Source organism: Daktulosphaira vitifoliae, unplaced genomic scaffold (genome assembly GCF_025091365.1).
Source record: "Daktulosphaira vitifoliae isolate Bord-2020 unplaced genomic scaffold, ASM2509136v1 Scaffold_1, whole genome shotgun sequence".
NCBI classification, from domain to species: Eukaryota; Metazoa; Arthropoda; class Insecta; order Hemiptera; family Phylloxeridae; genus Daktulosphaira; species Daktulosphaira vitifoliae.
Genome location: NW_026099572.1, coordinates 67,146,100 through 67,162,446, shown reverse-complemented (window position 1 = coordinate 67,162,446; position 16,347 = coordinate 67,146,100). Strand labels below are relative to the sequence as shown.

The 16,347-nt window shown below is 24.9% G+C and overlaps 2 protein-coding genes and 1 long non-coding RNA gene across 3 annotated transcripts; 1 reads left to right on the top strand and 2 right to left on the bottom strand.

The window, feature by feature from the left end:
* Positions 1-953: 953 nt before the first annotated feature.
* LOC126895859 (uncharacterized) lies at positions 954-4,263 on the bottom strand. Its single transcript, XR_007701732.1, has 3 exons — positions 4,052-4,263; positions 2,476-2,687; positions 954-1,307 (listed from the first exon to the last, which is right to left on the bottom strand). It is a non-coding gene; the product is annotated as an uncharacterized LOC126895859 (long non-coding RNA).
* Positions 4,264-4,503: 240 nt separating this feature from the next.
* LOC126895836 (glucosidase 2 subunit beta) lies at positions 4,504-10,285 on the top strand. The gene is made up of 9 exons (XM_050668103.1): positions 4,504-4,718; positions 5,130-5,342; positions 5,769-5,953; positions 6,251-6,474; positions 6,767-6,845; positions 8,533-8,788; positions 9,011-9,201; positions 9,649-9,786; positions 9,851-10,285. Exons 1-9 carry the CDS (start codon positions 4,622-4,624, stop codon positions 9,998-10,000), a joined length of 1,533 nt encoding a protein of 510 aa, XP_050524060.1. The 5' UTR covers positions 4,504-4,621; the 3' UTR covers positions 10,001-10,285.
* Positions 10,286-11,875: 1,590 nt separating this feature from the next.
* Positions 11,876-16,263, bottom strand: LOC126895853 (GTPase HRas). The gene is made up of 7 exons (XM_050668131.1): positions 15,912-16,263; positions 15,038-15,086; positions 14,946-14,974; positions 14,541-14,625; positions 14,318-14,460; positions 12,625-12,785; positions 11,876-12,569 (listed from the first exon to the last, which is right to left on the bottom strand). The coding sequence occupies exons 1-7, from the start codon at positions 15,940-15,942 to the stop codon at positions 12,498-12,500; spliced, it is 570 nt and encodes a 189-aa protein (XP_050524088.1). The 5' UTR covers positions 15,943-16,263; the 3' UTR covers positions 11,876-12,497.
* Positions 16,264-16,347: the final 84 nt, after the last annotated feature.

Sequence of the window (16,347 nt, the reverse complement as noted above, 5' to 3'; positions counted from 1 at the left end):
TAGTTCAATATTGAATAAAATGTCATTAAATTTATTATAATAATTTGTACATTATCTTGTTTAAATTTCATTTATAAGAATAAAACCTAAAATAATATCTTTATCAATATTGAAAAATGTAAATAAAAAATATTTTCATGGTACCATCTGCAAGTATTTACGGAATATCAGTAAATATTGTAAAAATATAAAAATACGTATATATGATCAACTACTTTAGCAATTGAAATTATAATATTTATTATTAATAATATTACAAAATGATTCAAAAATTTTAAGTTATAAGTATCGTAAAATATTTGAGTATACAAATATGTTTATTTTGAAAGTATTTTAGCGGTATTTTAAATACTATTTTTTTGTACTCGATACTATTTTAGTAAATACTTTTTCAATTCCTTAAATTTTAATTCGCTTAAGTTTTTTATTTAAAATTTAATTTAAAATATCGTACGATAGGATCTCTTACACGTCTTAGGACGTTACAATGATCACAATGTTTCTAAATTTATCATTCATGGACTTATATTCACCTAAATCTTATGGTTTTCCACAAACAAATAATCGACTATCGTACCTACCACACGAACACTGATTGGTTTTATAGTTATATGCTTTGTTACTAATTAATTGTCAACATATTGTTCTATTTTTGTAGTTACGAAAATATTGACATGAACTTAATCGTATATTGTGTTTGGGTACAAGTTAGTCCAAATCATAAAAAACTTAACTAAAATTAATTTGTTTTTCAATTTTATTCTATTTTAGTTAAGCTATACTTGTCAAAAAAAAAAATTGAATTTCATACATTTTTGGCCTATTTATTAACTTTTAAAAGTACATGATTAAGTATTAATACATAAAAATATATATAAATATGTTTAATTAAAAAACTTAAAAAATAATTTTGAACTAAAAAGTAAACATATTAAATATACACGTAAAAAGAACATTGAAAGACTTGAAGTTTAACGTTATAGTAGAAAAAGAAAATTTGCTATAATACTCCTAATTGTAAAAGCTTGTTTTTAAAATTAAAATTCAGCACAAAATCTGCTCTCATAGTGGCAGGCAAATAGTCACAGATTATAGATAATAGTCAATTGAATATGTTTTTTAGCTACAAAATTTGATAATGAATCGGACAGTATTATTAAAACAAAAAATATAAATATATCAAAAATAAATGTTCATTTATTTACTATGCATACATTTTTTACACGAATATTTTATTAGATACCAACTACTAATAATTTACCAAATTTTGATATAATGTTTGTTCAATTTCGAATCCCTCTAACTCCCTATAAAAGTAAAATATCAAAAAAATACTATTAGATTTAATTTTAATGGTCTAAAAATATATAACCAAAATATTACACAAAATATCACACCCAAAACCAAATTTTGAACCCACCTGACCTCCTCTATTATTATATTATAATAAGAATTGTCCACTTGTAACTAATAATATTTAAAATTAAAAATACATTTTAAATATTAATTTAAAACTAAAAATTTAAAAAAATATTTAACTCAAAAGCTTATTAAGAAATAGCGAATATGCATTTTGGGAAGAATTACCACTACCAACACTAAAGACATACTGACACCCTAATAAAAAACTCCTTTATATACCACTAGTAACCTTATCACCTAGTGACGTTATCTTTATGTGATGTTAATACCTAGTCGGTTGTCACATTAAGGCAGTTTACCACAAGTTCAATAAAAAAAATGTTAGTAGACTAAAATCTCAATTTATTTAATTTTTCTTATTTTTAAACATTTCTATTTTCTCCTTTATATTAAGTTCTTTGTAATTATTAACGTTTTTAATTAATTAGTTTTTTAGTTTTAATATAGTAATTATATGACAATAAACGTTCAGATTTTTTCCTTCTTGATTTTTAATGTTTCCTTAGTAATATTTAAACCTGACTTCTATGTTTCTTTTTGTTTGTCCTATGTAACATTTGTTACAACTTTTACATTGTATTTTATAAATGCCCGATTTCCCCCTTTCTTCTACTTTATATTTAGGGTTACCTAATAAATATCTTAAATTATTACTCTTACATGTTATTAAAGTAACATCTGTATCATCCGAAATTCGTATCCACGATATTTTTGTGATTTTGAGTTAATTATTTTTTAGTTTTAAGTTCCTATCTTTAGTAATCTTAAGATAATTATTATTTAATTTGTATGAACTCAAATTTACAGTTCATATTAAAAATAATTATAACTTAAAACTATTATAAAACAACAGCTTTAATGTCGACATGATGAATTGATATGTTTTACATTAATTTAAGTCCGTCTCACTGAAAATTACCTTATTATAGTTGCCATTGTACTGTTGTTTTGACATTCATTTGTGAAAAATCATTTGTAATTTATCATACTTTATTTTTATTGTTACTTTCTAAATCTAGAACTTTAGAGATCTAGCTGTGAATCATTACTTACCGCGGGCCGCCTAATGCCATTTATTGAAATAATTTATTAACAAGTAACTGTTTAATTGATAGATTAGAATTTTTTTCAATTTTTGAGGGTAATATCTTCAACTAATTGTAATCATTTGACGTATCGTTGAAAAAAGTAGGTCAAGTTAGAGCAGAGAAAATAATTGATAGTCACAAAAAAAATCCTTCTCAGCTTTGCATCGAAGCTATAACCTAAAATATAGTAAAATAATATTAACATGAATAAGAAATTTCTTCTCGCAAGGGGAGACTATAATGATGGGATCCTTGATATTTATTGAAGTTATTGAATCTAAATGAGTTAAAAATCAAATGATTTGAAAATTTTTTTCTAACTCAAAAAAAATGCAAAATATTAATTGCCACAGGCGGATGTGAAACTCTACCCTTAGCGTAAAAGACACAAGTGTTACCGATTCGGCAACTGTCTGTCGCTTTCGTCGTATGATAAAATTAGCAATTTAAGCTAATTCAAATTTAAAAGTTACTTTTTCAACTTTATAAAAGCAAAAAAATTTAATTCAGTTCAATTTCTTATGTCTTATGAACTTTATTCTATGTCAATTAAATTATATAATATTCATGAAAGTTAGTATATTCCCCTTGTAAGATATTTTAAAATAATAAAATAAAATACAAAACCCAGAATTTTAACACAAAAATAGCATATTTTTTATTTTTCACAGTATGAAAAATTCATCCCGATAGTGAAGATGAAAGTATTTTTTTTTTTTAATTATAGGTACTATCCATCTTTTATAATACTGTAATAATTAGTATACTTTATACGAAAACAATTTGTTTTTAACCAACCAATGGTAAAATTTTGAACTTGTAAGATTCATAGTATGGGATACTGTCTAAGGATGAGTGGAGGGAGCCCCCCCCACAAGCTTTTCATAGGAAACAAATTATGGAAAATGATACAAGGGACCAAAATTGTTGGCCCCTCCAATAAACATTTTCTGGCGACGTGCCTGTCCTTGATGTTCTCTAGTTTACGTTTAGTTTCCTCTTCCTCCTCTACCGTAATTTTAGAGTTAAAATTAACACCCATGAACACCTGTTCTACACTTTCATTTTGATAGGGCTAAGCATTTAATGAATTACTAATATATTTATATCAATGATTTCAACTACTCATAAGCTTATTATTTTAAAACGATCAATACTTTTCAAGTAATTAAAATCTATGACAGGGGTTAATAAAATTGACCTTTTCGATGTCTTTATCTAAGCTATTCAAATAAATTGCACTCAGGTAGAAATAATTTGAACATCGATATAAGAATTGCAAGTGTCACAAAACATACGGGAGTTAAGATTTTTTCTTATTTATTTTTTACTGTGTTATATTAAATTGCTAATTGCACTACTATGTTTCATACTGTTCTACGCTATTTTACTCTACCCAGTAACTACTGCACTACTGCGTTTTAAAACATTGTGTGGGGTTTAAAATGCTTATTTAGCTGGTTAAAATATAATTTTGAAAAAAATTGTAATTAATTTGCAATTATGTTTCAATATATATTATTAATTATAAAATTTCAAACCTCTAAGTCAAATTTTTATCTGCGTAGATCTAGCTTGCAAATAACGTACTCTTAATTTTTGTGTAAATAAATTACCATTTTTATAATTTAATTTAATAAAATTTATAATTAATTTTTTTTTTTTTTGAAATTAAGTACAATTTTAATGTAATATTATCACAAAATTTATAAATTTATAGTGCATGATTTTTAAATTGTGTTAAAAGAAATCTTTAAATAGACTATCAGTTGACTAGTAAATTTTTTTAACATTTCTTATTTAATTTTACAGTACTTTTAGTTTGATAAGAAATTATAGTGAATTATAGTAAACCTTGTATGTACAAATCTTATATAATTAAACCAGAGAGAAGAGAAATATATTCTGTGAATAAACCATGGTAGCAAATAACTACCAGTTGATTTTATGAATTCAATATCACGATAAACACTATCAATATTTTAATGCCGACAAGCTAACTTAACTTTTTTCGTAAAAACCTAATGGCATGGAATATGTGGCTGTGAGATTAAGTATTGATTTTGAATGTTAAAAAAAAATTTAATGTGTATATATTAAATACTTTAAAAATGGAAAAAGTATTTATTTTTATTTTTATTATTTCTTATTCGTTTTATGAAATCCAAAGCGTAAATGTTGTACGCCCAAGAGGTATTGCATTTGAAAGTAAGAAAGATGTATCTTTTTATTTTTACTGATAACTGTAAATAATTGTAATATTATTTATTCAATTAAAGATTAAAATTGTGCCAATCTTCAAAACATATCTTTCTTACAGATTGTTTTTTTTAAATAAAAAGAAAAATGTTGGTTTATGTAATATATTATATTTTTATTTTTTCATGTTATTCAAGAGTTAAATATGCGTTTCCTATTTAAAATTAATTAGTTTTGCTGGGCATAATTTTTTAATTTATGAATAAAAATTTAGTATCTATATTAATTATATTAAATAGTGAGTTTAGATTAAATGTTAAATTTATGCAAATGAAATATATTTTAATAAATATATATGTATAATTATACATACTTATGATTTGTTATGTTTTATTAATAATTTTATTTTATTTTTTATAGGAGCTTCTCTGTATATTCCTGATAAAGATTTTGCATGCTTAGATGGAAGCTTTGTTATACCATTTTCATTTGTAAATGATGATTACTGTGATTGTCCGGATGCAAGTGATGAACCAGGCACATCAGCATGCCCTAATGGCACATTCCATTGTACTAATGCTGGTCATAGGTCACTTACTATACCATCATCAAGAGTAAATGATGGAATTTGTGGCAAGTCAAAAATTTATATGTTTTAAATAATCCAAAGATAAACTAATTATTGATATTTCAAATCAATCTATTTAACTCAAGTATTAATTAATAAAATAATAATAATAATAAGTTAAATGTAAAACACCTGTGAAATATATTTGTATCTATTGAAAATAAGTGTGCACATTATTCCATAATGTAAAAGTATAATGATTTGATACCTCTCTACTATAATTTAACAAATTCCAGCATTTAGTAAATTTAATACAACTTAAAATACGAGATGAATTTTTTTTTTTTTTGTTAGAAACATTTATATTAATAACACTTTTTCCTGAATCTTATAATAGCTGGTTTTGATTTTTAAAATTAATTTTATTTTATAATAGATTATAAGTAACTTATAAAAAATTTAATTTTTAAATATCTAAGCTTAATTTTCAGACTGTTGTGATGGTTCAGATGAATGGGGTACCACTAAAAACATAAGTCCTTGTATAAATACTTGTGAAGAACTTGGACGTGCAGCAAGAGAAGAAGCTGAAAGAGTTCAACAAATGATTGTTGCTGGAAATGAAATACGTGAACAGTTTATTTTAAAAGCTAAAGAACAAAAAACAGAAAAACAAGTTGGTTTAAATAATTAAAAGATCTCAAATTTATATCTTTTATGAAATTTCATAACAATATCTATTTGATATATATTAGCACGATCCTGTACTATATCAAATACCTAAACATTAATTTTATCATTTAGAACAGTATTATTCAACCTTTTTACTGCAACAATCCCCTTATTGAATTTTCAAAAACATTTTAATGTTACATTAATACTTCTAATTTTATAACTTAATAAAATTATAAAAAAAACTCACAATTATAATAACATAACATTAAATAATCTTGGTTTTAAATTTTGTTTATAGAAAAGAATTTCTGAACTTATGAACCAAAAAATCGAAGCTGAAAGTATTAAAAATGAAACAATGGTTGTTAAAGAAAAAGCTGAAGAACTAGAAAAATCTGTTTTAGAAAAATATCGGATAATTGCCGATGAAAAAAGGAAACAACAAGAAGAACTACAAAAGGTGAAAGATCAAAATGAAGCATATGAAGCATTTCATGATATTGATACTAATAAAAACAACATGTCAGTATGATTATATATTTTAATTATTAGATTAAATGAAGAGTAGAAATGGCAAACCTCTCTAAGCGCTAACAAATGAGAAAGTGTATTATTTTTAAAAAAATTGTCTTTTGTCATTCATAACTTTATTTTTGTTTAAATACTTAGTTTTTTTTTATTGTTAAACTAAATTATTAATATTATTTTTTTTTTTTTTTGCTCAGAAAATTTGATATTTTCATTTTTTAAATAATGAGACAAATTTTATTAAAAGTATTCTTTTGTATGTTTTAATTATTTTTGTTTCACCTAGAATTGAAGAAAATGAAATAGAAGGCTATAGCACATTTGACCAAAATAAAGATGGTATGGTTTCTGAAGATGAAAAAGATGTAGGTCTAAAATTATTTTGATATATTTAACACATGGGCTGAAAAGTTCAGGGCCTAACACATAAAGGGCGCTAGTTTTTTGGAATTAATCTCATTTTTAGTTGGTACTATTCTACAAAAGACAGCTGTTAAAATTTCATGACAATCTGTTCATTAGTGTGTGATCTAATGGGCCAAGAGTGAAGCTACTATTGTAATTTTCAAAAATGGATCAAAAACAATTTCGTGTGTTAATTTTACATTGCTTCTTGATGGGAAAAAATACCGTTCAAGCAAAGAAATGGCTTGAAAAGTGTTATGGGGACTCTGCTCCATCAGATACAACAATAAAACGTTGATATGCTGAATTCAAACGTGGTCATAGAGACACAGATGATGCAGAACGCAGTGGATGTTCAAATGAGGCAGTAACCCCAGAAAATATTGAAAAAATCCACAAAATTGTGTTTGAATGATCATAAAATGAAGTTGTGTGAGTTAGCTGACATAAAGATATCAAATGAATGTGTTGGCTTTATATTGCATGAGAAAGCTCTGTTCAAAGTAGGTGCCGCGTTTGCTCACTGTTGAGCAAAAACAACAACGTGTTGATGATTCTAAGCAGTGTTTGGTCATGTTCAAAGGTAATAAACCGGAATTTTTGTGTCGTTACATCACTATGGACGAAACATGGATCCATCATTTCACTCCAGAATCAAAGCGATCTTCATCTAAGTAAACAGCAGCTGGGGAATCTTGTCCAAAGCGCCCAAAAGCACAACAGTCAGCTGGAAAGGTAATGGCCTCTGTATTTTAGGATAAGCAAGGTAAAATATTCATCGACTACCTTGAAAAGGGAAATACCATTAACAGTCAATATTATATAGCGTTATTGGACCGTTTAAAGGCTGAAAATATAAATAAATGACCGTATATAGCAAAAAAAAAATTTGTTTCATCAAGACAACACACCATGTCACAAATCAAAAAACACAATGGAAAAACTACATGAATTAAAGATTGAATTGCTTCCTCATCCACCATAATCTCCAGATTTGGCTCCCAGCGATTTCTGGCTATTTGTAAATTTAAAAAAAATACTTGCCGGCTAGAAATTTTACTCGAATAAAGAGGTTATCAGTGAAACTGAGGCAAAAGATAAATCATTCTACAAGAACGGCATTCAAATGTTAGAACGGCGCTGGAATGATTGTGTTGCTCGTGGTGGAGATTATGTTGATGAATAAAGTCAATTTTGAATGAAATAACCGTGTTTTCTTTGTTAGGCCTGGGACTTTTCAGCCCATGTGTTATATGATAATTCAATTTTTAATTATTTATCATTAATAAGAAAAATTAAACATTTAAAATAATTAACTCAATTAAATTGATAATTTATGGATTTGCTGCAACAGGATAAGACCACTTTGGAAAAATTTTTAATAGAAACAAAAAAAAGTATTTTCAAATTGAATGTAGCAAAAGTTTCTTTTTTATATAATTCGATGAAAAACAATTGTACATGTTATTTATTGTGCCTCTTCATAAAGTAGTTTTTATTGTATAATATACTATCAATAAATAAGTTATAAAAGAAAAAAAAAGTAGACTAAAGTTGTTGTTACAGCATGTGCTTCAATTAACTAAATATTGTTAGCATTATATTTATCTGTTTGCATAATTTAACTGAAATAAAATTTATTTTTAGTATTTTATGGAAACTAAAAAGGAAATGAATTTGGATGAGTTTATGTTAAATGGTTGGAGTCGTCTTAAACAATTACTTTTGACTGAAAATGTTGAAACTGAAACAACAGAAGATACTATTGAAAAAGATGGGGATGGTCAATTTGAGGAAATAGAACAAAGTGATGACCACCCAGATGACGATATTGAGCATTTAGATTCTGCTGATGCGGTTGATGAATCTCAATATGATGAAGAAACTCAGTTAATAGTTGAAGGTAATTAAGATTTTAAAATTTGTATATTGGAGGTACTTTAAATGCAAATGGTATACACCAGAATTTATCATAACACTTTCTATTACCTCAATTAAATAATAAAATCAATTTATTAATTTTAAATGTTGAATTTATTTATTTAACCAAATAAAATAATCATTATTAAATAATGGATTCACAAAATTTTAATTTTAAAAATGTTTGATTTTAAAAAAATTTTAGAAGCCAAAAGAGCTCGTGAATCATTTGAAGAAGCTGATAGAAAGTTTAGAGATATTGAACGAAAAATATCTCACTTGCATGATTCATTATCAAAAGATTATGGAATAGATGATGAATATGCTACATTGGATGGAGAATGTTATGAACTCTCTGACCATGAATATGTTTATAAATTGTGTTTGTTTGATCAAGTATGTTTTTTTTTAATATTAAGTATATAGTATAGTAAACCACTAAATCACTGCCCTTAATGGTGACATTCAGCGGTGTTATGGCTATTGAACCCTGCCAACAGCTGATGGAAAGTGATCCTTGTATTCTTGAGTACAAATCCATCTATAATAAGACTAGTGATGGGAAATATTGAGTAGTAACTATAGAACTATTCAATAACTATTTGAATAGTTTTAACAATTTTTTTAAGTTTTTAAACCTTTCTAAGGTTTTTATAATATTGATAGTTTATGCTAAAAATAAACTATTAGGTTTTATAAAATATATTCAATAGTTATTTAAAACTCTTAAATACTTTTTAATAGATTTATATATTTGATAATATCCATCACAAAATGAGACACAAAAATAATAGTATATTAAATAACAAAAATAATTTTTAAAAACATTAATATATTTAATAGATTACTCAGAGATCCAAAAATGGGGGCTCAGAAATAAGACTGGGTACATGGAATAGTTGGATTGGCGAACCAAAATATCGCACCATGTTATATGATAGAGGTCAATCATGCTGGAATGGCCCCCCTCGTTCAACTCATGTAAGATAAATAAACTTATTTCAGTGATGAAAAATAGTTTTTTAATTTTTAGTATTAACAACAGGTACGTTTGAGCTGTGGTTTAGAAGCTGCTCTAATATCAGCATCAGAACCTAACCGTTGTGAATATGTCATGGACTTTATTGTTCCAGCTGCTTGTGTTCAATTCAATGAGAAAACATCTACTTCTGAGCGTGGTCATGATGAGTTATAGAACCAATCCATTGTAACTACTTATTTAAAAAATGAATATTTGTATATTATTGTATTTTTATTATTCATGGTCTAACATGATGTTTACTATATTTTGTTCGGTGAATAATAAGTGTTCTTTATTACTAAACTTTAAAAATGGTATTATATTGAAGATCATTTTTAAAATCAAGAAAATGGTATCAGTTCTAGTTATGTAATATAGAAAAAAAAATTATCATATGTAAAAGAACTATTTCATTGTTAATTTATTAAATACATTGAATTTTCTCATTTATTAATTAAACATTTTTTAAGTCAATATTTTAAATTAAATATAAAAGTTTAATAAAAACTACCAATTTCAAATGACTTAAATTTTACATTTTATAATCAGCTAAAAAGATGTTAATCTTAATATTAGAGCAAGATTAATAATGGTTTGGAATTATTACCACAAAGGATTTTGAGAATAATAATAAATTATTCACTAGTGATGGTCACTACTGTACTATTTTATGTCTTATACAATCGTCTGCTGAATTATTGATCATCAAACTGTTGCTTTGAATGATATGATTAACATTTAGCATAATATGTGGGTTAATAAACTAATAAAACAATAAACTGCTTTTCTGAATTAAAATTAGCATAACTGCTAATTAAAAAATAAACGGCAATTTTCTGAAACGTCTGAATGAAAACTACCAAATTTTTTTCCGAGTTATATAGTTCCAGTTAAAAAAAAAAAAAAAATTATGGGCCTGTTAAACAAAACATTTTAGGGGACTATCTTGTTATGTCAAATAATAATTACTATTTCTCAATTGATACATTAAAATTTTTTTATCTAATATATAATACCAAAAATATAGTGGCGTAATTGCAAGAGATTCTGGACACCCCCTTACACATTTACATAAAATTATGGTAGTTAAGGAAATTAGATAGGTTAAGCTCCTGTAAGAAACGTCAATATCTATCCTATAGTAAATTTCTAAATACGAAACTGCGGAAAAGGACTGATTTAGTAATTGCTTAGGGACCCTGAGAATCCGAGTTAGGTATAGCCACTAGTTGGACCTATGGACTGATCAGCAGTGAGCATTAACCAACCCAAATATTACAGAAAATTTGTTGCCCTGAATTACATGCCAATGTCTCTGTTACAATTAATTTACATCATTAATACTTTACATCTGAGCCAGGCAAACTCAATTTCATTAACAGGAGAGGTGATTTAATAATTTATAAAAATATATAACCAACTATATCGCCCCGAGGTCCATCTTGAATTTTATTAGCCAAGTCTAAATTATTGACTAGTATACTAGTTATTTTCACTTATTTTGCTTATCACTTTTTTTATGGCAGTGAAATTTTCAATCTCAAAGTACCACCCTAGAATCCATATAGATCTTACTAAAAATATGTATAACACAAACTTGTTAAAAATAACTTTAAGTACAAAATTTTTATTAATTTTTTCATGACTTCATAATTTGGTGAATTGACACATCATTTTTGATTGAAATATATAATCCTTCTACATTATTTCTTATCCTATCAGTTTTACTTCATAAAATTACCAAATTTCAGTTGTACTTTAAGGTAACGCTAAAATTTTCATCATAATTTATAGAATCAAAAATTAAGTTTACCATAATATATGAGTGTATATCCAAATATTTCTTTTCGAAGTACTGTAATTAGTAAGTGAAATGGTTTAACAGGATGAACAACATATTTTTTTATTTTGGTCAAAAGTAGTTGTAAATATTAAAAAAAAAGATATATAAACATTTAATATTAATAATAAGATAAAAAATATATATAAATATTGCATTTTAGTGACTTCAAATGATAATTTAATAAAAATGAAAACAAAATAATAATGTACTAAAACAGCTCATTATTATGATCAAAATAGAATGATCGATAATTTGTTTATTTGATGTTTAACAACAAATGCAAATACCTATTGACTAAAAAATAAAAATAATAATAATAATAGTTATAATAATAATAATAATAATAATAATAATAATATAATAATAATAATAATAAATTGTAGTAAAAGCCTATGCACAAATCAATAGCTCCTATGAATACTGGAAGCACGATTTTGAAAAATATAAATGGGGCAGGAAATTGTTTTAGATAATTGAATAACATTATAAATATATATATTTTTATTTTATTAGTAATGTGATAGTAAAAATAGCAATAATGAAAATGGATTTCAAAACAAGATGTCAGTTTGTTGAAGGGGTACACAGTATATTCTTTGAATGTCAATCCTAATGATCAGATTCCAAATTATTTTATTTTTATCATTCAAAGAAATATAATCAATACATGCAATACATATAACGATATTTTAAATTATGAAAACACACTTTTTATTGTTCAAGTGTGTTGTCATATTTCATATGATACTAATAAACATATCATATTCATTTGATGATTTTTATTAATTATAATTAAATTTAAATAAAAAATTCCGCTCTTTAGTTTATTTAGAATAGGTAACAATGCTTGCGTTTTCTTCTGGGTTTAGCTTTGCGTTTTTCTCTCAACCTTTGTTCTTTCTAAAATAACAATTATAAATAAATAAGTTATCATAAGTTTGTTTTTATAACTTACATCTTTCCTAATTTCTCTGACAAGAGTATAAAATGCATCATCAACACCTTGTCTAGTTTTTGCAGACGTTTCAATGAATGGCACACCATATTGTTTTGCTAAATCAGATGCTGCTTTAACATCTATCGCTCTACTTTGAAGATCACATTTATTACCCACCACTAAAAAAAACAGAATTTTTTTATTTAAATAATCATAAAAAAAAAAAGTTTTTAGTAAATTAAAAATATTTATTTTTAAAAAAAATTATTATTTATTACACATTAATAAATAATAAAAAATGTATTAATACATTATTTTAATAACAGAAATAAAAAAGTAAAAAGAAATATAGAAGAACATATTTCAGTAAGTTTTTATTATTAAATTAATCCTGATTATAATTTTAGTATTAATAAATACAGTAAAACTTTATTAAGAAACTCCTTCTCTTAACATATGTTAATAATAATAATTTAAAAGTAATCAAATTTTTTATAATGTAATAGGTTTTATCAGTAATCCAAGAAACTACCAACAGAATAGTTGGCAAGACTATATCTATCTTGAGAACTAAGTTTTCCTATTTAACTTCTATATCATTACAAAAACTACCAAGAGAGAATTATATTAATACATAATACTCTTGGTTTAAAATAACAATATTACAGTTTATTAATGATAATAAATAACTGTACAACCTATCTGGATAGCTAGAGATATTGTTAACCTACATAGAAAGTTGAATATGATACACATACACTATGACATTCAAGTTAATTTGTATAAAGCATTATAGATTCTTCACAAGTTAATTGTAGATGCTAAAATAGTTACAAAGATGGTAAAAAGTATCAACTGGCACTTAGGCTGATCATAAATTAGTTTGTTGACAAATTGTGTGTATTGTTATAACACATAACATAATACGTGTTATGTATACAATTTCATTTTCCATATATCATTTTAATATATGCAAAGTTTCTCCTTTCATTAGTAAAAATTGACCCAAATAACATTGTAGTTCTGTATTAAAATTCAAATATAATTTTTTTTAACATTTAATAAACAACATTCACAAGAATTTTAGAGAATAAATAGATTAACAGAATGAAATCAGGCACCATAACACGTAATCTTATATTTAATAAACACAACATGTTAGTGTTTTCAACTTATTTAACATTATTATAAATTTTTATTTCTTTAATGAAAAACTACTTTTAATAATATAAAAAGGACTACTCTTATGAGCATAGATGATGTGGGAGATCGAGTCAAGTGAAAGTTAAGTATAAGGGTGACCAACCCCTAGTGGTTGGGATTAGAGCAAGAAAAAATAAAAAAATAAGATAATTCATTAATTTTTAAATATGAATAAAAAGTTTATTGAGGAATAAAAAAATGAATTAATTAAAATTTTAAAAAACTTAATTTAATACAATATTTTAATTAAAGGTTTCATAAGAATTTTAGGATTTGTACCAAAAAATTTAGAAATAGCATAAATTTGTATTTTAGTTCTCAAGACAAATAACTAACACCATTTTTGAAAACCATATAAATTTTTAACCAATATTTATTATAAGTTTTCTTTGATAAAACAATAAAATTAATTAATTAATTAGTAAAAATAATTATATTGTGTATAACTTAAAGGATTAAAAACATAATTAAACAAAAAACTAATTTACAAAATACATTTAATACTTACAAACCATGGGGACATCCTCTGCATCTTTCACTCTTTTTATCTGTTCCCTGTAATTACTAATGTCTTCAAATGATTTTGTATTATTTATAGCAAATACTAGAAGAAAACCTTCACCAGTTCTCATATACTGATCTCGCATAGCACTAATCAACATAATTATGACTCAAATTATTCAGAACAAATTTAAATGAATATAAATTTTTTAGTATTTAAAAATAATTACCTATATTCTTCTTGACCAGCTGTATCTAAAATATCTAGTAAACAAGTTTCTCCATCAATTACTACTTGTTTTCGATATGAATCCTCTAAAATATAAAAAACAACCTAATGAAATTTATCATCTTCAAATTAAACTGTTTATTAATATAATATATGAAAACAATTATTTCTATTTGAGAAATAGTGAACATAAATTTACTGAAAAGTTTAACAAAATAAACAAGAAGTACAATACTTTAAAACTATACCATATAAATAATTAAACTGTTAAAAATTTTTATATTGAAATAAGAAAACCAAAAAAGATTTATTAATAATAGTAAATCATTAAAAATTAAAAAATATTCAACTATACTTTGGAATTACATATATATATATATTTTAATACAAATGAGAAATTATTTACCAATTGTGGGATCATATTCATCCACAAAACTGCAAAATAAAATTAAAATAATTAAAATTCAATTTTATTGAAAGTAGATGACTTATACTTACTGATTTTGAATTAACTGTATTGTTAAGGCACTTTTACCGACGCCGCCAGCTGTAAACATAAATATAAATTATTATATAAAACTACTATTCAATATTAATAAAATCACTTCTGACGTAATTGTGTAAATTTGTAACTAAATATAAGACGTCTTTATTTTACTCACACATCTTCATCTACAGGGCAATTCATTTACTATAAACCACTTAATAATCAAAAATTAAAAATAATATTGATAATTTTTTTTATTGGTTTCTTTTATTTCAATGTTATTATCAATTTATCAATCATGAAGCAATTTTTATGTTAATCCTTATACCTTATAAGTTGGTAACGGAATTATATACACTTATAAAATATATTTAGTTATTCCAAACACACCATTAGCTAATACAAATTATTATTGATCTGAAAACTTAGTTGAGTGTTGTTACACAGGTATAGTTTTAAGGAGATTTCTGTTTTTCTCCTAAATAGATATAAAAAAGTTTATAACTTCCAAAATACTGGTCCAAAAGTAATTTTCTTTATAAGATCATTATCTAATAAAAATAATGTTAATTACATACTTTGCTATTGGAAAAATTAAAATTAATACCCTCATTAAACAAAAGGATGACACACAAAAATTTCTTCACAATTGATAAATTGAGAAAAACATAGAACTACAAAAAACAATAAAAAAATTATTCATATTATTCTTATTTTTAGATTAATTAAATTAATCAAAAAGCTATGATCTCATAAACTACAATTTAGATGCTTAAGAAAAGAAAATATTACTATGAATTACTTAATAAGGGCGAACGCTCATATTAGATGAGGTAATCTAATAAATTGAAATAAAGTCAAGAGTGTCATATCATATGTACTTACCACCGACGACGACCAGTTTGTATTCAGTCATTTTAAATATATCAGCGTCGTTTACGACGTCTGTTGAGTTTCGTCAGCACAAAACAAAGGGCGCAATGTTATACCGGTTAGATTATACGTTTAATCGGTAACGGACTAGAAATCGAAATCGTACTGCTAACACTAGCGAATCACGTCTTTTTTACACACACCGACGTATGTCGTAAAGCTACACAATTATCAAAAACCAATAAAATAATATAAAGATACATACATGTACAATAAAAAAGAGCTTAAATTTTTTTCTTCTTTTTCTTTTCTTTTTTTATTATTCTCTAAAAGGGGCGTGACATTTATTTATTTATTTTTTGTTTACAGCACAGCCATCTTTTGTACGGCGCATGCAGCCTGACCAACTGTCTGTAACAATTACAATATGTAACCATCTACTTACCCT

Bases quoted from the DNA above. Each gene is read 5' to 3' on its own strand.
- LOC126895836 (XM_050668103.1), top strand. From the start codon at position 4,622: ATGGAAAAAGTATTTATTTTTATTTTTATTATTTCTTATTCGTTTTAT. The intron at 5,343-5,768 runs GCAAGTCAAAAA...CTTAATTTTCAG, and splicing joins AGTAAATGATGGAATTTGTG to ACTGTTGTGATGGTTCAGAT. The intron at 8,789-9,010 runs GTAATTAAGATT...AAAAAATTTTAG, and splicing joins AACTCAGTTAATAGTTGAAG to AAGCCAAAAGAGCTCGTGAA.
- LOC126895853 (XM_050668131.1), bottom strand. From the start codon at position 15,942: ATGACTGAATACAAACTGGTCGTCGTCGGTG. The intron at 15,087-15,911 runs GTAAGTACATAT...TTATGTTTACAG, and splicing joins CAAACTGGTCGTCGTCGGTG to CTGGCGGCGTCGGTAAAAGT. The intron at 12,786-14,317 runs GTAAGTATTAAA...TGTTTTTTTTAG, and splicing joins AGAGGATGTCCCCATGGTTT to TGGTGGGTAATAAATGTGAT.